Source organism: Phyllobates terribilis, unplaced genomic scaffold (genome assembly GCF_046119375.1).
Source record: "Phyllobates terribilis strain yellow unplaced genomic scaffold, ASM4611937v1 Scaffold_2__4_contigs__length_985480577, whole genome shotgun sequence".
Taxonomy (NCBI): Eukaryota; Metazoa; Chordata; class Amphibia; order Anura; family Dendrobatidae; genus Phyllobates; species Phyllobates terribilis.
In genome coordinates this window covers 163,128,620-163,152,855 of record NW_027362762.1, presented here as the reverse complement: position 1 = coordinate 163,152,855, position 24,236 = coordinate 163,128,620, and the positions used below count along the sequence as shown (strand labels likewise).

The following is a 24,236-nucleotide window of genomic DNA, read 5'->3' as shown; positions in this document are numbered from 1 at the left end:
AGGAAGGAGTCGGTCAGCAGCTTCTTCCTACAGAAACCACATGCACGGGTTTGGCTGACAGCTATCTAATGTGTTTGGCCAGACAAAGTGGCTACATACATTAACAATACACCACCCCTTTACTATAGCTCATTAAATGGGCTGCATGTAACTCAGACTGTATGAGATAATGGACTTCTTGGGTATACAGAAGACGTTACAGCAGATTGTTATGGTCATGGTCTAGAAGCTCACCTTTCCAGACTCCAAGAGAAGCAAACTCTGAGGAGACCCTCTTTCCACCAAGCGTACCCTTAAAATTGAAAAGAACAATATGGTCATTACATTACTTATTGATCTATTGGATCCAAATGATAAGGAATTTGTATAGTGGATAAAAATAAACAATATTTTATTATTATACAGGAGTAATGACATCCTCGGAGTGACGAGGTTACTGATGGTGACGGGCAGCACGTGACCTGCCATTCTTCAGCAGCTGGAGAAATGTACTAAACTCTTGGCTATATTTCCTCTCAGGGTTATTTGGTCATCTACAATACAGCACTATTAGTTCAGATAGGAAGGCAACGGATTTATTTTGAAATTCCACTTAAAGTAAAAGAAAATGAAGAATTCCAGAAACCTCAGTGATTATACAAATGTTGGACAGGGTGCATGAGGAGCGGAGGATTGGCCATGGACATGTAGTCACACATTATATGTCCAGGACGGGGGTATAACTGTAAAGTCAGTCCCCCTGACTAGGGTCAAGCGAAACCTCCAATATCGACTGACAGTCTATGGGGCCTCCTGACTCTCCCCTGATGATGTTGGGGAAGAAAAGGGTCTGGCAGCTTTCAGGAAAGAAAAAGCTGCTGTCAGAGCCATTTGAGAGCAGCTTTCTCTGCTATCCCCAGTGAAAACACACAAAAGTTCATGTGTTTGAAGAAGTTTAGAGAGATGACTACAACTATCCTAATAATGCCACTATGATGATCCCCAAACAATTGCTATTTTTCCACGCACCACCATACACAGAAACACTCAGCCGAGCTCTCCTGTGATCTCTATAAAGAGAGATGCCATCAGACTTCTCTGGGGCAGCTTATCTCCTGGAATACAAAAGAATCGGCCTTTGGAAGTACAATGGATCCTTCTCTTCTCCTATATCATCCATTAGGATAGGCTAGGGAAGGCCCCATACACAGAATGCAGGAGTGTATCACCAACTTTAGTCTAATGAGTATGCCTTAAGAATAGGAATCTTGTACTGCTAATGGAAACTGGCCACAAGCTACAAACAAGCCCCTACTTTAAAATGTGATCAAAATGTTTCACTTTGAAGACAAGTCTTAAAAAAAAAAAAAACTACCAACAGAAACTTATTAATTGTTTATATCAGATTTTAGTGTTTTTATTTTGGTAATTCAGTTTTTTCATGATATTTACTAAAAAAAACAAAATTGCAGTTTTCACACTGGCCATTGGGGCTATTTTACATTCTTAGGTCCTGTCCTTAGGAACATTAGGAAGAGTTTATCAGGCTCCTTAACATCAGAGGCAGGATTACAATGACAGGTAATATCTCTATACACAGCTGATAATACAGGATCCACCATTCATAGTAGGTGATGTCACATAAGACCTTGCTTCCCCCACTTCAAAATGATCTTAGCACACGCTCATTGGATGCTTTAATACAAAATATAAGGTCTGTTCATTGTTTCTAATGTACATGTGGATTTCCTGAAATAGCATGAATTTACAGTCTAAAAAGTGTGTGGCCATTATGAAAATGGCAAGATTTCTATTTTTATTTTTAATAAAAATTGTGGAACAGAAGAAAAGTCATTGCCAATATTTTTTTACATAAATACAGTACTGCTCAGAAGTTTGGACACACCTGTTCATGCATTGGTTTTCCTTGCTATTATTAGAATGTGTACATTCTAGATTAAGAATGAACGAAGCAAAACCACAAAGGAACAATAATGGAAACAAGGAGTAAAAAAAAAACCTTTTACACCGATGACCGATTTAACCCCCTTGGCATTCTCTCAAGCAGCTTCACCAGGTAGTCACCAGGAATGGCTACCAGTAAACAGGTATGCCTTGTCATGAGTTTGTCATTTGTGGAATCAGAATCTTCAGAAAGTGATAGTGACCATCAGGTGTGTTTTGTAGAGGCAGTGTTGGTACACAGCTCCATATAGTGTTGAGGAGCCCTATTCCGCAACTGTTCAAGTCAGAATATACAAGAACCACTCAACTAAGAAAAGAGAAATAGCAGTCCATCATTACTTTAAGACATGAAGGTCAGTCAATCCGAGAAATGGCTAGAAGCTCAAACGTATCCTCAAGTGAAGTCATGAAAAAAAAAAATCAATCGCTATGGTGCAGCTGGCTCTCATGAGGACTGCCCCAGAAAAGGAAGACCAAGAATTATCTCTGCTGCAGAGGATAAGTTCATCAGAGTTACAAGCCTAGGAAACTGCAAACTGACAACACCTCAACTAACCAACCTCATAAATGATGCATAGACATCAAGTAGCAGACACATCTCAACATCAACTGTCCAGAGGAGACTGTGAGAAGCAGGCCTTTCTGGTCAAATTGCTGCAAAGAAGCCACTACTGGAGATTGCCAACATGAATAAGAGATTACTTTGTGCCAAACACCACAGAGAATGGACATTAGATTAGTGGAAATCTGCACTGTGGTCAAATGAATCAAATGTGAGATTTATGATACCAACTTCCATGTCTTTGTGAAATTTGAAAATTCAAGGCACACGTACCCAGCATGACTACCACATCATTCTGCAACGACATGCCATCCCATCTGATTTTCAGTTAGTGAAACCATCATGTGTGTTGCAACAGGACAATGACCCAAAACACATCTCCAGGCTATGTAACATTGTGTAACCAAGAAGGAGAGGAATGGAGTGCTGTGACAGATGACATGACTTCCACAATCAACCCAATTGAGATGGCTTGGGATGAGTTGGACGAAGAAATGAAGGTAATGTAGCCAACAAATGCAAAGCACCTCTGTAAACTCCTTCACGACTATTGGAAAGACAATTCAGGTGTCTATCTAATAAAGTTATTTGAGAGAATGCCATGGGGGGGGGGGGGGGGTCTAAAGCGGTCATCAGAGTAAAAAGAGTCATCTAAAGTTTAACATATATTCTAGCTTGTTTCATACATGTTTCTCTACTTCTTGTTCCCTTATGTGTTCCGTTGTGGTTTTGCTGCCTTCAGTATGAATTCTTAATGTGCACATTCCAATAAAAACTATTGCATGAACAGGTGTGTCCAAACTATCGGCTGGTACGGTACATTTAACACAAAAACCTGATTTAAACAATCTGTCACTTAATGATGACTCATTCCCTTTAAAGGGACATATTAGGCTGTGTGCCCACGATGCGTTTAAGCGTTTCCGCAGCGGCAATTCCGCTGCAGAAACGCTTAAAAAAACGCTTGGTAGAAGGTCTGCTATGTTCCCCAATGATAATCCGCATGTGCTGTGCACATGCTGCGGAAATTTCCGCTGCGGATTATCATTGCGGAAAAATCCGCAGCACTGACAATTATTTTGTGTAATCGCGGCGTTTTCGCTGCCATTGACTTGCATTGGATCGCATGGAATCCGCATCACTGCATCTGTACATGCGGAATCCATGCGTTTCAATGAGCGGATGGTACTCGGGTTTGGAGAAGGGGAGACTCTCCTCCGGACCCGGGTACCATAGAAAAAAAGAATAAAATAAAAAATAAATATTACATATACCTTCTGATGGCCCCTAGTGTCCTGGTCTCGGCTTACCGGCAGCTCGTGGTAGACTAAAGGACTGGCGCTGACGTCGGCAGGTCCTTAAATCTACCGCGAGCTGCCAGCAAGCAGAGACAAGGACTCCAGGGGCCATCAGAAGGTAAGTATATATATTTTTTTTATTTTTTACCATTCTTTCGGCCCCACTATATAAATCTATGCCGGTTGCATGGATTTATATAGTGTGACCAAGTTGTCAAGCACTTTCCAAGTGATGCTAAAATCGCTTGGAAAGCGCTTGACAACCCGCATGTGGAAATGCAAGTGAAGAACGCTTCACATCCGCATGTCCCTGGCAGGAAAACGCATGTACAATCCGCATGTACAATCCGCATGCGTTTTTTCTGCCAGGGAGAAGCAGAAACGCTCAGGAAAAATCCAGAGCATTTCTGCATTGTGGGCAAATAGCCTAACAAAGCTATTTCATGGGGAAAATCATAACCAATGTTGTGGGAAAAAATCAATTGTGAACGCTGATTGATGTATAGACTTGGCAATAATAATAGTTACTTGCTGAATTCTATGAATTTTTATCATCAGGTTGTAATAAGTAATACAATGTCATCTGGTCTCCAGCTATAATCAAGATTCCCACTTCATGTAAGTAAACACTGACTACATGAATCAGCTCATGAGATCCTGAGAGGCTACGAAGGTCATGGCAGAAGGTTTTATCCGGTGACTTGTCAGACAGCCAGAGAAGAAGAAATGCCAGCACCGACAGATACCCTGACATTGGCATCCCAGTAGATCCTGGCAAGGATAACCATTTTAGACATAATGACTAATCTAATCTGATGTGCGATGACAATCTGGCATAACGAGGAAGATATTTAACCATTTCACACCATACAGGGTATATGCATTATGATATAGTTATATACTTCAAAGACATAGTGATAAGGACTTTAGATTATGAGCTCCAATGGGGACAGTGATGATGTCTGTAAAGGGCTGTGGAATATGATGGTGCTACAAGCAAAGCACAATAAATTATAAATGAGTGTACTTGGCATATATGTATGGCCACATACTTCTACTATTTCATCATGACTGACACTGACTGCACTTCACCTCAAAGTGACAAGAAACAATGGCCCCTATTCATCAAAGCTTTTACACCAGAAAATTGGGGTGCAAAGCTTTGAAAAGTTGCAACATTTTTGCACAACATGAGGCAGCCATTTCATGCCATTTTTGCCCGGTCCCTACAAAGTGGTCAGAGCTTAGGCAGGACAGGATGTAGTGTCTCCTCACTCGCTCGTCAAATTCATGACGACCAATGGCATTCCTTACTCTAGTCCCTGACTGGAGTAAGATTTGTGGTGAGGTGCACACTTTGCACCATGAGCCTCTTAATGAATCAGGCTCATCGCACTCCACCCCATCCTCTAACCAGCATCAGCGTGAAAAATGCCAGTTTTGGTGAATCAAGGCCAATGTACTAATTACAACTTATATTTAAAAATGAATTAACTTCTCATATCTATACGTAGCTAACAATCAATGGAGCTTTTTCAGCTTTCCAGAAAATCTCAGTATTATAAAACGGAATACCTGTCATGTCGAAGAGATTTGAGATCCACATACACTGTTGTAGGATCCGGCCCTGAGGTTCCCTGGGAAATAAATGAAAAAACAACATACATGAATGGAAGATGTTTCTTATACACAGGTATTTTATGACAAAATGTATCTTGTAATGAATCCTAAGATGTTTAAAAGTTAAAGGAGTTGTCCAGGACTACAATATTGAAGACTCATCCTTGGAATATGTCATCAATATTAGATGGGTGGGGGTCTGACATCCATCACCCACCAGTGATCAGCAGGTCCCACAGTGGCCAGAACAGCACAGCTCTGTACTCTGTGTAGTGGATAGTCTCAGGTACCGAAACACAGCTCCTATTACAGTGAATAGGAGCGAGCCGCAGTAATATAGGACGGCCACTACACAGTGTACGGAGCTTTGCTGCTGCGCTCTGTACACTGCATACTTATCAAGGGCAAAAATAATAATAAATAATAAAGGGTATTTAGTTAACATAATTTTGATCAAAATAATGTGAAAGCCATCCCGTCACTACACGGTAACCCTTATGGGACAGTCCTAACTCTAATATTAAAAACCTTACCATTTGTCAAGTGACATACATATGGACAAGGGCAGAGAGACTGGATCCCTGGTGTAAGCATAAAGCCGAAGCAGAATGAGCTATACATATGTATGTCACTTGACAAATGGTAAGGTTTTTATTATTAGAGTTAGGACTGTCCCATAAGAGTTGCCGTGAAGTGGCGGGATGGCTTTCACATTATTTTGATCAAAATTATGTTAACTAAATACCCTTTATTATTTATTATTATTTTTGCACTATGCGATTTATACATTTACTTTCAGTTATTTGGGTATTTTTCTTGTCTTTGGTTTCTCTCTGTTTAATGGCCTTGTGTGAACATGCATTTACATTTTGCATGCACATCAACTTACGTTTCAGTTCAGACCGTCAGTTTTTTTTTTTTTTGTTGTTTTTTTATACTTATCAAGGGACCTGCTAACAACTCATCATGGAGGTGCCGGGTGTTGGACCCACACAATCTGATGACTGATCCTATGTGTAGATTATGTAGATTATCCATATAGCAAATCTGGACAACCTCTTAAACAACAAGTCAATTTTTTTTTTTTTTTTTAAGGATTTGTCCACTACTGGACAAAATAAAAGCAATCTATACTCACCTCCTACAGCGCCACCATTCAAGCGCTGTCAGTGCTGCTATTCCCAGGGGGTGACGGGACAATATGACTGCTACACAGTGACCGCTGCAGCCAATCGGCTGCAGCTCATCAATATTCCATCTGAGTGGATCTCCACTCTGACAAAATAGTAAGGTCAACAGTCGGTCAATGCCCGCTAATAGCAGTCAAGTGACACAACAATGTCACGTCACCCGCTTGGAATTGCAGTAATGACCGTCTCTTCTCCCTACTATACCACAGCGCAGAGAGGAGTACAGTCTGCTTGAATCAATGTGGATGATGCAGTAATTACAGGACTAGCAATTCCCCGATACAGACACACAGATTTTCACCCCCCGTTTGGGTAAGACGTACAAGTTATTTTAGCTATGACTCTACCAGTCTTATTCAGCAGGGAGGAAGTAAAGGGCTTCAGTAATTAAACTGTCTTTCTCTCGGTCGGGTACTGAAATAGAGTGTTCACCAGTGAAGTTACCTATTATGTCTCCTCATTTCGATTTACCTGTAAACATATTGCAGTATTCACTCTTGATCCAAAGGTAGTACTGACAGCACGCGGAGACAGACCAAGATCTTTGAAAAGTTTGGAGAACGAGTACGTGAGGGCAACTCTTGGACGTTCTTCTGCCACCACAACACAAGTCCGTACATAAGATAGATTTATTCCTCTGGTCTGTAAAAGAAAAGATCAGATAAGTGAAATCAAATTAGATTATAAGGACAGGGCCGGGACGCAAGAATAGGTGTTTGTACAGATCCATTAGACTTTTATATACCAAGATCTCATACCACAGTGGTTTGTAGATTAATTATGTAAAGATAAGGTGTATACTGAACAACTGACGCCACTGTGTCAGGCATCTACTCACTTCTACTGGCATGAAACCATTATGCGCAGAATGTATGCTTTTGGAGAATGGATTGCACCAATGTTGAGTCACCTGCATTCAGCGCAAGTCTACAAATAGCAAGATCTGCTGAAAACAAGGTGCACTAACCCCATCATCCAGCCTATTACTGCCTATGAGAGAGTCAATAACATCTGTGGATAATAAAAGGACACAGATAGGACCCCGAAAACATGGGAATAAGGTACAGGCTCTGGCCAGGTCTTCGCTATTTTGATTTCTCTTTATAGACTCTATGGGCTGGATGGTGGCAGTATGATAAAACAATAAAAGGAATAAAAAAACTAACAATTGGCTTCTCTGATCTACACGTATAAGAAATACGTGTGCAAATCTTACCTTCAACACCTCAATCTGGTTCCCAAGTCCCTTGGAGCACATCTCCATGACAGAATAGGAACAGAAGGTGTCTCTGATCTTGTACTGACTTACTGCAGACAGCCAAAGGAATAAGTTGGATTCCAACTCCATAGGAGGAATTAATATAGACTGGTGACCGGAGTAAACACTGTGGGCAAAGTGAGACATAGAAATAAGGACTGGATAGTGCACAGTAAAAGGATAGGGAAAGCAACCGTTGTACACAAGGTAGACAACTTTATGATCCTTGTAGAATACGTTTTTTATTATGATAAGTAATATAATCAATACATAAACCCGTCCAACTGTAAAAATGTGCTATCAGTCTATATTTGTGGTCTTGCCAAAAATAAAAAAAACAAAATAAGCACAGGGAGAACATACAAAGTCAATGTAGATGTTGTCCTTGGTAGCATTCAAATCCAGGACTCCACTGCTGCAAGTCAACAGTGCTAGCCACTGAGCCAGCGCTAACCACTGAGCCACTGCATTGCCATACTAACAATCATAATGCAGTTACATAATATATATTTATGTACAGATATATAACATGAAGCGGTCAGCTTTATTTTTTTAGTTGATTTTATTAATTTTAAAACCAACCTGCAAAGGCACCAAAGTACAAAACCAAGTCCACAATATGGATCCAGACATATGGCAATCTGGCGCGTAGAGTACAGCTCACACTGTAATTTTATCGCCCGGCAAAGTGCATTTACGGATCCATGGGACATCTGCAATTCAAATGGAGAATTAAATTAATCAGTTTTCTGATTTCAAACACTCAACGTATACAAATGGAAATTGGGAAGGATTAGAAGATTAATATGGGATGAATAACTAACGAAAAATGACCAGGAAGATCATTTTCTACCTGAAGTTCATTGAAAGAGTAGGAATTTCTTGTTTTAAAATGAAAACCGGACGTGAGTATTAAGGGAGAAAGAGGTTAATAAGAAATACTATTTCTAGATCAGATTTGTATAGCAGCCATATATTCTGCAGTACTAAATTGCAATGATTGCCACCAGCATTTATAACCTCATTTTCCCATCTCAGGTACAGACCATTTAGAAGTAAATCACCCTATAGTTTTGGGCTGTGGGAGGAGAATGGAGAAATGAACACATAGTGAGCAGGTTATACAAAGTCCAGGTCGATGTTTTCCTTGCCGAGGCTTAACCTGGGGACCTGGTGCTGTAAGGTAATCGTGCCATCCACACAGCCAAAATTACACTTTGGAAAAAAGACATCTACACAGAAAAAGACATTGAAGGGAACGGTGTCATCAGAAAATAAGCTATTGTTCAAATCAGGTTTTTATCTAAAATGTATAGTTTTTATTTGTTTAATTTTTCTAATGTATTACTATCTACATGCCCGCACATTAAAATTCACAGGATAGAGAGACATGTTAATAATATGCAAATGATGACAAAATAAAAACTATTTTTTAAAAGGGAATTTGTCAGCATGTTTTTGCTATGTAATCTGAAGACAGCAGAAGATAGAGGCTGAAACACAGAATTCACGGATGTGTCACTTGTCACGGTGCGTGCTGTAGTTTACTAACTGTTGCAGACTACATAAGTCCGGCACCGCCCCCTCCTGTAATAAGCAGCTCACTGTCTATGAATTTTGTACATAGGGAGCCTGATGTGGGTGGGGTTAGCTTTCTCAGCTCTGCTTCATTCTAAATCTAAAAACTCAGATTTTGTCAGAACGGCTGCACCCAGTAATCTAAGTGATACATTGTTGTAATCAGGGTCTCTGTCCCTACATTACACTATGCTCAGATGAGGTAGCAAAAACCTGGTGACATATTCCCTTTAAAAACATCTCAATTTATTCAGTATCAAGTATAATCGTCAGACGCAGAATTAAAAACACCTACACACCATGGCATCTATCAATGAGGTTATTAAAGGGACTCTGTCAGCACAGGATGACTGTTCAATCCAAGTACAGACGCTCAGTGCATCATAGCGGGGCCAATCATTTATATACACTTCCCACCTGCTTATTTTCCCTCTGTCTCCGTCCCTCTCTAACTGACAGCTCTGTCTTGATTGAGCCAAAGAAGGGTGGAGCTGGAAAACAAGCAGGTGGGAAGGGAAGGTGTATTTAAATGTTTGGCCCCACCATGATGCACCGAGTGCCTGTACTTGGTGTTAACAGTCATTCTGTGCTAACAGTCCCTTTAAGAGCGAGTGCATGTATTTCTGCACATAGATGTTTTGGGCATTTTGTTTCTATTTTTCATCATTTGCGTACCAATAACATGTCTATTAATCATGTGATTTGTATAATTGCAAGACTCCTTCCGTCTTAATGTTACAATTTCCATGTTAAGGAGTGTATATTAGAAAGAAAAAAATGTTGTAATTTTCACAATGACCACTAGGCCTAATATTATCTTCCTCCTTCCTGCTGGGCATATGGACATTAGTAATAATAGACTGGCTGATTAAGATCCTAATGAATTGTATTGAAGTCTTTAATGGGCATGCTCTCACCAGGGCAGGGGAGCAGGTGAGCTGTGACATCCCCTACTGTGAATGGTGGGCCCTTTATCATCTACTGTATATAACACATTTACCTTTCATTGTCTTCCTTGACTGTGATGATAACAATGCTGCTGAAAAGTCTTCTGTACAAAACCGGCAGTATGAGTCTAGTATAAGGTCAGCGTGAAAACTGCAAAATTTCTAAACAACAAACCACATAACAGAAGACGACCACTGAACGTACCTTTACCCCTGTGAGCATGCCAGTGGTGCTAACACTGAAATCGAGGTAGGCCAACATCTCAGGAGTAGGTGGCTTATAGATCTGAAATGTTCGCTTTCTGGGCAAATCATCTGAAGTCGAAAACAATTTGCAAGTTAATATACGTTTGTGTAGGCGAATAGACTCCATGTCGTTACAGTAATATTTTCCCATTTAAGATGCTATTAAAGAGTTTATCCCATAAATCAAGTTCAGATGAGAAGTCTCAAAAGACTATAACCTTTATGGTAAACTTTGCACAATAGATTTTTATTATTCTTTCTCTGTGACGCTCTTGCCGCCACTGGTAACCTGTGTGATTGGGAGTGAGTTTCATGGGCAGTGACGCGTTTCATTTCTCTGGTCTTCATATATTCCCACAACCCCTTGCATGCACTCTATGGCCCTGGTTCATCAGTTTATGCCAGAAATCAGTTTTAAGCACCACAAACTGTCTGCGCAAATTTTACAACTTTTAGTGTTTTCACAACAGGTCTGTTGGCAACTTTCTGTAAAGTGAGTGGGATTTACCAAGGAAGGTCATGGCTAAGCAAGCCAACAAATTCATCATAATTTGTGACACAAAAGTGGTGACATTTTCGGCAGAAATGTACTCCAGTCTCTGACACTGGTACACAACAAATGAAAGATTTGCCAAATTCAAGAGGCACATGTGCTCCACTCCTTAGGTGGATGTGCACATTGATATGCACTTTGAACCACAAATGGTGGCATACTAGGAATTGTAATAACTCTTCGGTAAATAATTTTCATCCATTTCTTTAATCATGTTAAAAGAGAATATTGGTATTTTTTCATAAACTGTACAATAAATATAATATTAAATGGGGGAAGGGGTGGACAACCCCTTTAAATGCTAAGCTTATATTTTCATTGATCTGGTTGTAAGTCCAAAAATTCAGAGAGCAGCATGTTTTACGAATATCAAAGACTGACCGTCACTTCCAAACAGAAAAACAGGTGTGAACAGGTGCAAGCTAAGAGAGCCACCTCCATATGTAACTAACTAATTAAAGCTGCATTCTGTAAAGCTATAGTATGCAAACATGGATTATATGAAATTGGAATTGCATTGCCGCTGTAGAAAGTTAAAATGAAGATAGTTAGCACATAAGTTGGCCAATTCATGTGAGCCCAATACCCAACAACAAGGTGACAATCTTTGCTGGAACCTAACCTAATATGATAGAGGTTTTATTTTAGGTTCCCGGCAAAGAAGGTCGCCTTGTCGTTGGTTGTTGGGCACACATGAATTGGCCAATTTATGTACTAAGTATCTTCATTTTAACTTTTTTTCTAGAGCAGCAATGCAATTCCAATTTCATATACTCCATGTTTACATACTATAGCGTTACAGAGTGCAGCTTTAATTGGTTAGCAGCATCTTTTAGATATTCTTACTATGGAGTATGGTTGTGTTTCCAGTTCCGTGTACAAAGCATCACATTGTCACTTTCTGCTGTGATATGTACTTGACATTGACGCTTATCACAGTCAGTTTATAAATGCAATCACAGTGACATCATGCAAGTCCACAGCACTCCAGCTGAACAATGGGCAGGAGAACAGAATTGTGATTGCACAGAACTGCTCTGCAGAACGTATAACTACATCAGCTATCCAGCAGGTCGGAGAATATACAGCATCACCCTGCACACTGCATCATAGCATATAACTGGCTTTAGGAAATCTCCCTTTACTCGCTGTGTATCACTGCTACGACAAAGAATGCATGTGGAGTTAGAAATGCGGAAGCGCTGATGTTGTGTTTTAACATGAAATTTAAAAAAAGTAAAAAAAAAAAAGAGAATTTTTAGTTCTGGAATCTGAAGTTGGTGCAAGATTGATATATACAATTTTGCCAAAAGTACCATTAGAAAGAGTCAATAGTCACCTGTATCTATGATAGTTGGCCATGTTTTCACATCCACCGCAGCTGCTGCCTCTTTGGACCTTAGCAATCTCAATAAGGTTTGTGTTGTGAGAATGCAAGAAGTTTTACTGACCTAATAAAAAGCACAGTTATGTTACACTGCAATGTCAAAAATGCATAGAAGATCCATTATAAAGCTAAGAAGCAGCGAACGACTCCAGGCGGTGTATACTGCTCCTCGCTAGAGCTGTTGGCGCTACATTAATATATAAAATAATAGAGGGGTGGACCAGGATGACTAAATATAATCTTCCATTTTTTCCTGTCCTTAACCTCTTCCCGACATAAGACATACTGTTATGTCATATGTCAAGTCCCCGTCTTTTATGGAGGCTCAGGAGCTGAGCCTGCATCACTGCAGGCAGATGGTGGCTGTGTTACATAGCCATCATCTGCCTCTAACAGCAGGAAGCAAAGCCAGAGAATTTAAAGCATTTAAAGCTTGTGCACCGTTCTATGCACCTATTACGAGGGGCCGAAGGGCTGCCATGCCAGCCAAGGGGCCTGTTGAAGACCTCCGTGTCTGCCATTATGTTACTCTTGGAAAGACCAACCTGTGTCAGAAGTAGACTGGAATTTTACTATATACTGCAATATTATGGTACTGCAGTATATAATAAAAGCGATCGGAAGGTCATAGGTTCAAGAAAATGTTTTTTTATAAATAATCGAAAGATTCGAATCACTCTCCCTTTCCCCCATTAAAAATATAGAAATAAAAAAAAAATAAACGTGTTATAATAGAATACGTAAAAGTCAGATCTATCAAAACAGAAAATGTATTAATCCAATCAGTGTAATAAGAAAAAAAAATCTAAAACGTGTTTTTTTTTTTTTTTGTCACGGCAAGAACAACGCAATAAAACAATGAATACGTTGTATCTACCCCTGATTGATTTTTACCAAACGGCAGCTCACCACGCAAATATCAAGCCCTCACACAGCTCCATCTAATAAAAATCAGGTCTTTGAAAATGGTGACACAAGCAATTTTATATTTTTGATTTACAAATTTTATTTATTTATTTTTTTCATTTATTTTTTTTTAACACTTGAAAAAAACAACCAAACAAAAAAAAATCTATACAAGTTTGGTATTGCTGTAATCATACTGACCTGGGGAATCATGCTTACAAATCATTTTAACCATATAATGAATACAGTAAAAACAACCCCCCTCCCCCTCAAAATTGTGGCATTGCATTTTTTTCCACAATTTTTTAATTTTCTTTTCGTTTTTATTTTCCATTTTTCAGGACACTCAATGGTAAAGTGAAAGGCATTATTCAAAACTGCAATTCTTCCCAGCAAAAAAACCCCCACAAACCCTCATATGGCTATGTCGACTAAAAGAATGAAAAAATTGTAGCTCTTGGAAGAAAGGGAGGAAAAAACGAAAGTGCAAAAAACATAAAAAGAAGGCTAGGATAAGTAGTAGATTAGTCGTGGCCCAACATACAACAAACCCACTGATCGCCAGAAGAGGGGACTTGTTTTGTGTTTCAGTGAAGCACAATCTGCTCATGTGATCTTCCATTCAATTTCTATAAGACCACCAAATATAGACAAGCGCTGTAAGGTGTCCCTTATACCAGTGATCAGGGGGTCTCAGTAGCTGGACACCCACCGATCTACTAGCCATCGCCTACCCTGTGGATAGGCTCTACCTTTTAGTAACTGGAATAACCTTTTAATTCACTGATGATACAAAAAGAGGAAAGGCTTAAAGGGTCCGACTTTCATCATGTGAAACTTAGATGCCCAGTGACTTACATCTACAATCATCCGGACTGTGGGTAAGGTGGCTGAGAGGTTCTGCGCGTGAGGTGGCCGGACAGTAACAGGAATGCAACCAGCATATAGACAGCCATAAAATGCAGCGATCAGCTCGATGCCTGAAAGTAATGACACAGAAAGGATCAGCATGTAAACGGGAGCTTTACATTCACTTCATGGTCACAAATGTTATGAATCATTGTAATTAGAGTAATCGTCATCTTAACAGAAATAAAAATGAAAACGAGGGTTACTCTTTAAGTAAGAGTTAAAGGGACTGGTAGTGAAAAGACGTGATCGCCTATCTATGGGATTGCCAGTATGTGTCACTCTTATCATTGATCAAATGCAGCGGCATTGTGCAGGATTCACCACCATTCATGTTCTATGGAAACTGCTGGAAACATAATCGTGCATGTTTGGCACTCCCATAGAAAAATAATTGTATGGTGATTGAGACTGTGAACTGGGGTTCAATTTTAACACAGATAAAATGCCACGTTCTGGCGATCTGTGGGGCCACAGCGGTGAGACCCCCTCTATCCAATGGATACGTGATAAAGGAGTTGTGCAGTAATAAGAAGTTAAGTTGTAGTTTTAATAGAAGTAGAAATCCTGTGCCGACTGCTGGCAAACTATGAAAGGTTATATAGCTTGTGTAGAGCAAAGTCAAAATATCATCTCTTTGTGGGTTGGGTGAGAAAAATTGCTGGAAAGCCATGTAATTTTCTCATGATAAATACAGGAAGAAGGAGAAGGAAGAGAAGGAGAAGAAGGAAGAGAAGGAGAAGAAGGAGAAGAAGGAGAAGAAGGAGAAGAAGGAGAAGAAGGAGAAGAAGGAGAAGAAGGAGAAGAAGGAGAAGAAGGAGAAGAAGGAGAAGAAGGAGAAGAAGGAGAAGAAGGAGAAGAAGGAGAAGAAGAAGAAGAAGAAGGAGAAGAAGGAGGAGAAGGAGAAGGAGAAGAAGGAGAAGGAGAAGAAGAAGAAGAAGAAGAAGAAGAAGAAGAAGAAGAAGAAGAAGGAGAAGGAGGAGAAGAAGAAGAAGAAGAAGAAGAAGAAGAAGGAGAAGAAGAAGAAGAAGGAGGAGAAGAAGAAGAAGGAGGAGAAGAAGAAGAAGAAGAAGAAGAAGAAGAAGAAGAAGAAGAAGAAGAAGAAGAAGAAGAAGAAGAAGAAGAAGAAGAAGGAGGAGGAGGAGGAGGAGGAGGAGGAGGAGGAGGAGGAGGAGGAGGAGGAGGAGGAGGAGGAGGAGGAGGAGGAGGAGGAGGAGGAGGAGGAGGAGGAGGAGGAGGAGAAGAAAAAGGAGAAGAAGAAAAAGGAGAAGAAGAAAAAGGAGAAGAAGAAGAAGAAGAAGAAATGTTCTTCACAGCAGGGTTAATGAGGAATTCAGTTTCATACAGTTCCCGCTATATCCCAATGCAAGATCAGCAGGAAATTGGATAAAGCATGCTTAAGGCCAGAAATGCCCAGACAGTGAGAACCCGGGTAATCATCAAATTGGTACTTTGCGAGTTCAGAGTCATTTTACTGCATATTTAACAAGGTGACTGTAGCCGTATTATTTCCCCTGACCGAGGGAATAAACTTTGCCCTAGTAAACTACCTAAATTGTGCCGGCACATGAAGCCATGAACAAATGTGAAATGCAGAATAGACATTTTCAATATGTATTATTTAATAAAATCTAATAATAATCTGGCACCTCACCAGCCACAAGAATTACTATACATGGTGAATTATTCCACAAAAGCAAACTATATACTAACAATTTTATCAGAGTTGGGGACTAGACACATACCAGGAGGATAGAGTAGTACCACGTTATCGCCAGCGTTTAGGTGCCCTTTTTCCACCAGGGTGGCGGCTATTCTCTCCGCTCTCTTATGTAGCTGTAAACAGGAAGCGGTACACACGGCGGTGCCCTAAAAATGGAGTAACAAAGAGTTAAGACTTCCAGTTTTATCCCAGTAAACTAAACCCAAACCACAAGAGAAGTGTTCCATGAATACCTTTGCATTGAGTAGTATAAAGAGGATGTGCTCTGGTGTGGTCTGCGCTCTCCACTGAAGGATTTCTGACAAATATTGGTGCTGTTAACCGCAAAATATAACAGGTCAAAAAGGAATCTTCCACATATTTTACACATGTATTTCACACACTACTTCTAGACCGGAGCTCTGTAACTCGCACGAGAGCAGACAGGCACCACTCCTACATCACTGGAACAGAGGAGAGTATATGATATATATATTTTTTTTACTTTTAGCATTTAACAAAAGGGAATCCAAGTAGTGGACAACCCCTTTAAAACATTTTCTTTAACATTCTCCAAGTGATTGCACCTTTCTAAAGAAAAAAAAAATAGGGCAATTGATTGATAATTATTAGCACCCGCCATTATTTATTTTTGTTCTTACTTGAAACCATCTAACATTTTTTTCCACTCATGGCATAAGGATAAAATCTACCGCTATATTTTTAAAATCCCCTCACATATAAAAAAAAGTGTGAAAAATGACTCTTTTGCCCATCAAGATCATTCTGTACACTTGCTACAATATATACGTCTGATTATCTTAATAGTGACATATCATCGATAAATCACCTATTGTTTAAATAAGGTTTTATATTAAATGTGTTTTCTTTTACTTTTGATACAATTATCTACATGAAAAAAAAGAAAAGAAAAACTTGTAATTTTCCCACTGGTCACTAGATGTAATATCAGACTCTGGGAACATGAACATTAGCAGCCATAGACTGACTCAGACACTACTGAACTGTACTGCAGTATTTAATCAGCATGCTCTCACCGGGGCAGAGGTTAATGGGAAGGGAAGGAGGGAGGGTGGTGAGCTGTAACATCAACTATTCTGAATGGTGGATGCTGTACTTTCTATTGTATATAGAGGTGTTCCTTTTCATTGGAATCCTGTCTGTGATGATAATGAGACTACTGAAAAGTTTTCTGTACAGAACAGGAAGTTCATTTTCAGTGTAAAGCCTAGAGGCTAGAGTGAAAATGACAAGACTTCCAATGACACATTCCCTTCAGGTTGGCCCACCAGTTCAGGAACAACATTCAATATGTTATGGGCTATATACCCTGTGAAAAGTAAAGAGGAGGTTTGCTACATGCTCATTTCTTCCAACCAGGAAACAATATTTTACCTTTTTCACCAAATCATTTTCTTCTATCTGTCCAAGATCCCTACCCGATGCCTGAGCAATTCTCTTCCCCGCAACCAGATTACCGACCATAACGGATGCCGGGCCAACTCCTTCAATGTAGAGGAAAGGATTTAAAACATAATTTAATAATTTTATAAAGACATCTCTGAACAATGCATATCCAGAAAGTTCTACAAGGATTCTAGTTTCCTGGAACGTTGTAAGGGGTTCCCCAAAATACAGCAGCAGCAAGATCTGGCAGGGATGGAAAACTAAGCCTGTGCACAAATGTGTTTCATACGTATGTGCACCACAGTCAACGGGCATTTTCAGGGGTTCCCCCATTGTAATAAGACAATTACTGGCATAAAAGCCGTTATATAGAAGAAAAAAAATAACACTTCTTTGTCCCAAAGAACGTGGTGCCGTCTTGCTACTTGGAATTGTATTCATGGTGTATAAGCGTGCTAACACAGCACCACAATGTCATTTATTACTGTATGTCATACTGTATATGAGGAAATTAGGAATATTTACCGGGCTGCTTCTGCCGTGGCTTTGGCAAGTTGGTCACACACGTGTGAGGACACATGAGGATATTGCACGGGTGTAAGGTGCCTTCCAAAAAGTGCTGTTTTGTTTGAGATAAGTGTATCCCTCCAAGAGGAGTTTTTGGCAATGTGTTTGCAGGAACAAGGGCAAGGCAGTAAACTCCCACCTGATGGATGCTATCGATGGCCTGGATGAAGAGAGATTAAATCATTCGGAAATGGCAGAAGATTGTGACATAAAATATATATAGTAATCTTACTCTAGTAAGTCATGTGATGTATGCATCCTTCCCAGAAAACTACCCCATTGCTCACCAAGGAATGTGCTCACACTGAGAATTTGCAACAGACTTTCTGCGTCAACAACCAAAGTGTTAGCTGGAAAAACGCAGCGTAAATGTGTGCGGTTTTTGGCACTTTTTGATGCTTATTTTTCCAAGCATTATAGTGGGTGAAAAAATTGCAAAACTGCTGAAAAAATTGACATGCTGCAGATTTGTAAATAAGATTTGAAAGTTCAAATCTGCAATGAAAAAATAATCAGCGTGTGCAGGAGATATCAGAAATGTAATCACTTTGCTGGTACATTAAACTGCAGTGCTTTTTTGCCTTTGAAAAAAAAACACTGTAAAAATGCAGAGTGTGAACAAGCCCCTACTGGAATTAAATTGTATAGACTAGTGAAGAGCGAGCGTGCTCATTCAACCCTTTAACCGAGCATGCTCTGGTGCTTACAGAGTATCTTCGGCGTGCTCGTAAATTATGTTTGAGTCCCTGGGTCTGCATGATTTACGGCTGTTCGATAGCCTCAACACATGCATGGATTGCCTGTTTGTTACGGAATTCTCACATGTGTTAAGGCTGTCTTACAGCCATAAATCATGCAGACACAGGGACTCTAACATAATATACAAGCACGAAGAAGACGCTCGGTAAGCACCCGAGCATGCTCAGTTAAAGGGTTAAACGAGCATACTCGTTCATCACTAGTGTAGACACTTTTATCGTCATATTATTTACTTCAATGCATGTATTTTGGACTAAACATCATTTTTGCAATCAAATTTCATTAAAAATGTTGCTCCGTTTGCTTTGTATAGCCTCTATAAGAATCTGTCAGCGAGCTCGTACTGACGGCGAGTTTTCAACTCTTATCTGTCTTTTCCGCAGTTCCTCTCAGAGAGAGAGGGGCTCAGAAAAAGAGAAAAAAGAGCCACAAATTTTCCTCCAGATGAGCGGATATTCTCAGATAACTCATTCTGCAGCCAGCAATGAGCTGGGAAATAAAGAGCACATAAAAGCCAAATGTGCAACATTTATGATAAAATGCACTTGTTAAATAATTTTAAGTCCAATATATATATTTAAGTAAAGAGAAATGTTGTCCGAAGGTGTTCTCATATTCTTAAGTCTGAAGCTCTAACATTTTAGCCATCAAAAGGAAACAACCATATAATGACCATCTAAGCATTTACCTGCAGGACACGGCTCATCCATTGGAAGGAATCCTCCTCGGAGGCGTCAGGACGCTGCTCCGCCACCACCACAATGCGTTCATCATAGAACACCGTCACTGAAAACACCGCAATCCTGACACAAATACAACACACCGTAAATGCTCCACCTTTATTATCCACCGTCCCTTATGATTGATGACGGGCTAACCTCTGGGACCTCACTAATATCAAGAATAAAGAGGCGGCAGCCCTAATTCACACTGCGGCTACCTCACCATTTTCTCTGCACAGTTACACTCCTGGCCACTGGCGGAGCAGGAAACAGCTTGCGCAGGGCTGGGTGCAGGTCCCGTGCACAGCCGGGAACGTGATGGGACCTGCATCGATCATAAAGTGATGGCTTATTCTGGTGATAAATTACTTTCTGAGACGAGAATGACAGTTTAACAAACTAAACAACAATATTCTTTGTTGGGGAAACTAATATTTCACTGGTTAGGGGTAGAGAGGTCCTTACCATATGCTTCAGACTATCGGAGACACCCCAGGTTTACACAACAGAAATGAGGAAAAACACATTTATTACTAATCTAAACTTCCCTGGTGGTGAAAATAAGTAGAGGGGTCACTATCTCTCGTTTTAATACAGTAGGGTAGAATAGGGAGGTAATAAAGCTATTGGTAGTATTTCTGTGCAGCATGTGTATTATACACATATAGATTTACATTCTGTTCACTCTCTGCAGTGCATGCATATACACAATACTGCTACATGTATAGTGCACGCGTGCACACAGCTCTGCTGCATACATACATCACTTTGCTACACTCATTCACACAGCTCTGCTACATTACATACACACACACTACCACATTTCCAGGTAACTCAATGACCAGAAAGGTCCTTCAGCTACATAAAGCATGCAGCATCAGTGCAGGTTTTGGTCGCTTCCTCTCCTGCCTTGAGGCTATCAAACTGATCAGTGTCTAGCAGGAGGGGAGGACAGCAGCTCCAAAGTGATTAGGAATGACATAGTGTCAGTGTCCTCATTGACTATAAGAAGCTCTGCACAAATTTATTTCCTAAATATTATTCTGCTAAAAAGTTTGTCTTATTGTCCAAAAATACAGTATGTTTTATTCAATGAGTGGGTAAGCTGAAAATGTAATAAACAGGGATTTCATTTCCATGTGCTTATTACCAATATCTACAGTGAAGGAAATAATTATTTGATCCCTTGCTGTTTTTGTAAGTTTGCCCACTGACAAAGACATGAACAGTCTATAATTTTAAGGGTAGGTTAATTTTAACATTCAGAGATAGAATATCCAAAAATCTAGAAAATCACATTGTATAAATTAGATAAATGTATTTGCATTTTGCAGTGAGAAATAAGTATTTGATCCCTCTGGCAAACAACACTTAATGCTTGGTGGCAAAACCCTTGTTGGCAAGCACAGCAGTCAGACAGTTTTTGTAGTTGATGATGAGGGTTGCGCACATGTCAGGAGGAGTTTTGATCCACTCCTCTCTAAATCATTCAGATTTTGAGGCTGTCGCTTGGCAACTCAGAGCTTCAACTCCCTCCATAAGTTTTCTATGGGATTAAGGTCTGGAGACTGGCTAGGCCACTCTATGACCTTACTGTGCTTCTTTTTGAGCTACTCCTTTGTTGCCTTGGCTGTATGTTTTGGGTCATTGTCTTGCTGGAAGACACAGCCACGACTCATTTTTAATGTCCTGGTGGAGGGAATGAGGTTGTCACTCAGGATTTTATGGCACATGGCTCCATCCATTCTCCTATTGACGTGGTGAAGTAGTCCTGTGCCCTTAGCAGAGAAACACCCCAAAAAAAATGTTTCCACCTCCATGCTTGACAGTGGGGACGGTGTTCTTTGGGTCATAGGCAGCATTTCTCTTCCTCCAAACACGGCGAGTTGAGTTGATGCCAAAGAGCTCAATTTTTGTCTCATCTGACTACAGCACCTTCTACCAATAACTCACAGAATCATCCAGGTGTTCATTGGCAAACTTCAGACGGGCCTGCACATGTGCCTTCTTGAGCAGGGGGACCTTGCGGGCACTGCAGGATTTTAAACCTTTAAGGCTTAATGTGTTACCAATGGTTTGGTGACTGTGGTCCCAGCAGCCTTGAAATCATTAACAAGTTCCCCCGTGTAGTTTTAGGCTGATCTCTCACCTTCCTCATGATCAAGGATACCCCACGAGGTGAGATTTTGCATTGTGCCCCAGATCGATGTCGATTGACAGTCATTTTGTATTTCTTCCATTTCTTACTATTGCACCAACAGTTGTCTCATTCTCACCCAGCGTCTTATGGTTTTGTAGCCCATTCCAGCTTTGTGCAGGTCTATGATCTTGTCCCTGACATCCTTAGAAAAGCTCTTTGGTCTTGCCCATGTTGTAGAGGTTAGAGTCTGACTGATTAATCGAGTCTGTGGACAGGAGTCTTTTATACAGGTGACTATATAAGACAGCTGTCTTTAATGCAGGTAACGAGTTGATTGGGAGAAGCTAACTGGTCTGTAGGAGCCAGAACTCATAATGGTTTGTAGGGGATCAAATACTTATTTTTCACTGCAAAATGCAAAAATACCCCTTTAACACATGACAACAAAGTACGTCCTACCTTCCTCTGTACAAGGTTTTAATCGATTCCACGGCTAATGCTGTTGCTACAATGTCATCTGCATTGTGCCGCCTTCCGCTAACCACCAATGTCCCATCCATTTTTCCTACAACAAACACAAGGTTCCCCTGGAAAAAGGAAAAACAATATCAAATATATTAAAAAAACCCTGCAATTTACATGGATTACATATGACAGGGATCTCAATCACTGCAGCGGAACGCGGTTTCTCTCTGCTCCACCATACACATGCACGCTCAGCAGAGTAGTGGCTTCAGATGACTTTTCTCTCTTAAGTGTACGGCATCGGGTAGTCCAAACAATTATCGGTTTACAGGTCATTCATTGTACATATGCTACCTTTTAAAATGCAACGAAAACGGTCATGGTTGTAACTGCACCTCAACTGCAATGTCTGAATGTACCCTAAAGGAGTAGAAAGTTGGGCAAAAAGTTTTGCAGAACCTTGGTCCAGTGGCCAAGTCAGTAGTCTAGTAGCCCTACTAAACGCCTCTTATCTGGCGGATCCTCTACTGATTAGTGGGCTCAACACAACATCGTTTCAAAGTGATGCACGAATGACGTGGCGCTACTAATCAAGAGGCAGCGGAGATGGCAGCAGGTAGGAGGTTTGCAGGACTCTGATTAAGCGGCCATGGACAACCAATGTGACCGTGAGACCAAGGTTCGGCAAATTTTTTCTGCTCTGGGAGTTGCCTTCTCTTTTTTTAAACTATGTTTTAAAATAAATATTTTTAACACTATAAAAACACAAACAATACAAACCCCTTTGCACCCAACGCCCTCATTAGAAAAAAAAAATGGAGGATCATCTCTCCAGTCTCTTCAAAATACTTGGAATACCTGGAAGGCCATGTAGGAGTACATATATTCTGCATTACATCTCCTTAACAGTTGCCTTTTCTTATAACCCCTTCTCTAAATGATGACTTGCTAATGGTCAATGAGGGTCTAATAGCTGCAAAATAAAATGTGATCCTACATTTCCCCTATTAAAATGAATGAATAATACATAGCGGACGGAGCAGATTTCCGCTTAGGTTTTTAAAGAAGGCTTCTTCTTGTAAATTTAATCTAAAACTAAAGATAAACTTAAGGCAAATGACAAAAAATCAATTATAGGAGGTAAGGAAGAGACTGAATTTACTTATAAAAGGGATGAGGTCGTATTTTCAACAGCAAGTTCACTTCTATAGCAGCCAATTGAATTCAGCACTTACAGGTCCTACAAATCCCAGTAAGCCAGTCCTGGTAAATGGCGCTTCCCCAATTGGAGTTCCTGTGGCACCAAATGGTAAAACCTGGAGGGAAAAAAAAATAAAACCACACAATTAAGTGATTTGTTGCTTGCAAAAGTACAAGAAAGAGGGATGCAGGGATAAGATGAAACTGTGAAGCGAGGCAGTCAGGGATGTGTTTATGTGAGGGACGCCGCAGGTACCGTATTCACACAGCAATCAGTGGGCATGAACAGATGTCTACTTGTAGAAAATCCAAGAAGGAAACTGAGAACATTGTACTCCTTCCAAATACAGACAGATGACACCTGTGCAATGCAGAACTGTCTACATCACAGTAGTATTATACAGATTTACATGAAAACTCCCTCAGATCTTAGTTATTATCTAATGTACAATACCACAGTGAGGAAACTGAACAGGAAAATGTGGACAACAGAACGGCTTGGTTTTAGACTTGGCTTGGATGTTATTGATAATGAAAAGGAGGTCCCAAGACAATTCCTTTGAGTTAGACAGGACCCATAAAGGGAACCTACCATCAGAAAATTACCTATAGTTTAAAAAAGGGTTTTTGTGATGAATGTATTTTGTTTTTTGGCAATGTTTTTTTTTTCTATATCACGATCTTTATAAAAAAAATAAAAATAAATTAGTCCTGCATGTTGCACACTGGCCACTATAGCTTTTTTTTTAAACTCATACTATCTGTTTCAGGTAAAGTTTTTAGCAGGCTCTTTATCAGCAGAGGCAGGACTACAGTGACAGGTGACACCTCTTTTCACATACTCATTTGACACGT

General features: G+C 40.2%; 1 protein-coding gene across 1 annotated transcript in view; it reads right to left on the bottom strand.

Annotated features, from left to right (window-relative positions):
• The window catches only part of DIP2B (disco interacting protein 2 homolog B), a 191,547-nt gene that overhangs the window by 13,634 nt on the left and 153,677 nt on the right, over nucleotides 1-24,236 (bottom strand). Inside the window, exons 19-33 of the mRNA XM_073669027.1 lie at nucleotides 23,417-23,497; nucleotides 22,176-22,303; nucleotides 19,543-19,657; nucleotides 18,054-18,255; nucleotides 17,517-17,626; nucleotides 16,355-16,435; nucleotides 16,144-16,267; nucleotides 14,348-14,469; nucleotides 12,536-12,647; nucleotides 10,603-10,712; nucleotides 8,455-8,585; nucleotides 7,831-7,999; nucleotides 7,086-7,256; nucleotides 5,380-5,441; nucleotides 235-292 (exon numbers count right to left, since the gene is read on the bottom strand). Of these exons, the coding sequence (XP_073525128.1) occupies nucleotides 235-292; nucleotides 5,380-5,441; nucleotides 7,086-7,256; nucleotides 7,831-7,999; nucleotides 8,455-8,585; nucleotides 10,603-10,712; nucleotides 12,536-12,647; nucleotides 14,348-14,469; nucleotides 16,144-16,267; nucleotides 16,355-16,435; nucleotides 17,517-17,626; nucleotides 18,054-18,255; nucleotides 19,543-19,657; nucleotides 22,176-22,303; nucleotides 23,417-23,497 (1,776 nt within the window). The remainder of the gene's footprint in view (nucleotides 1-234; nucleotides 293-5,379; nucleotides 5,442-7,085; nucleotides 7,257-7,830; nucleotides 8,000-8,454; nucleotides 8,586-10,602; nucleotides 10,713-12,535; nucleotides 12,648-14,347; nucleotides 14,470-16,143; nucleotides 16,268-16,354; nucleotides 16,436-17,516; nucleotides 17,627-18,053; nucleotides 18,256-19,542; nucleotides 19,658-22,175; nucleotides 22,304-23,416; nucleotides 23,498-24,236) is intronic.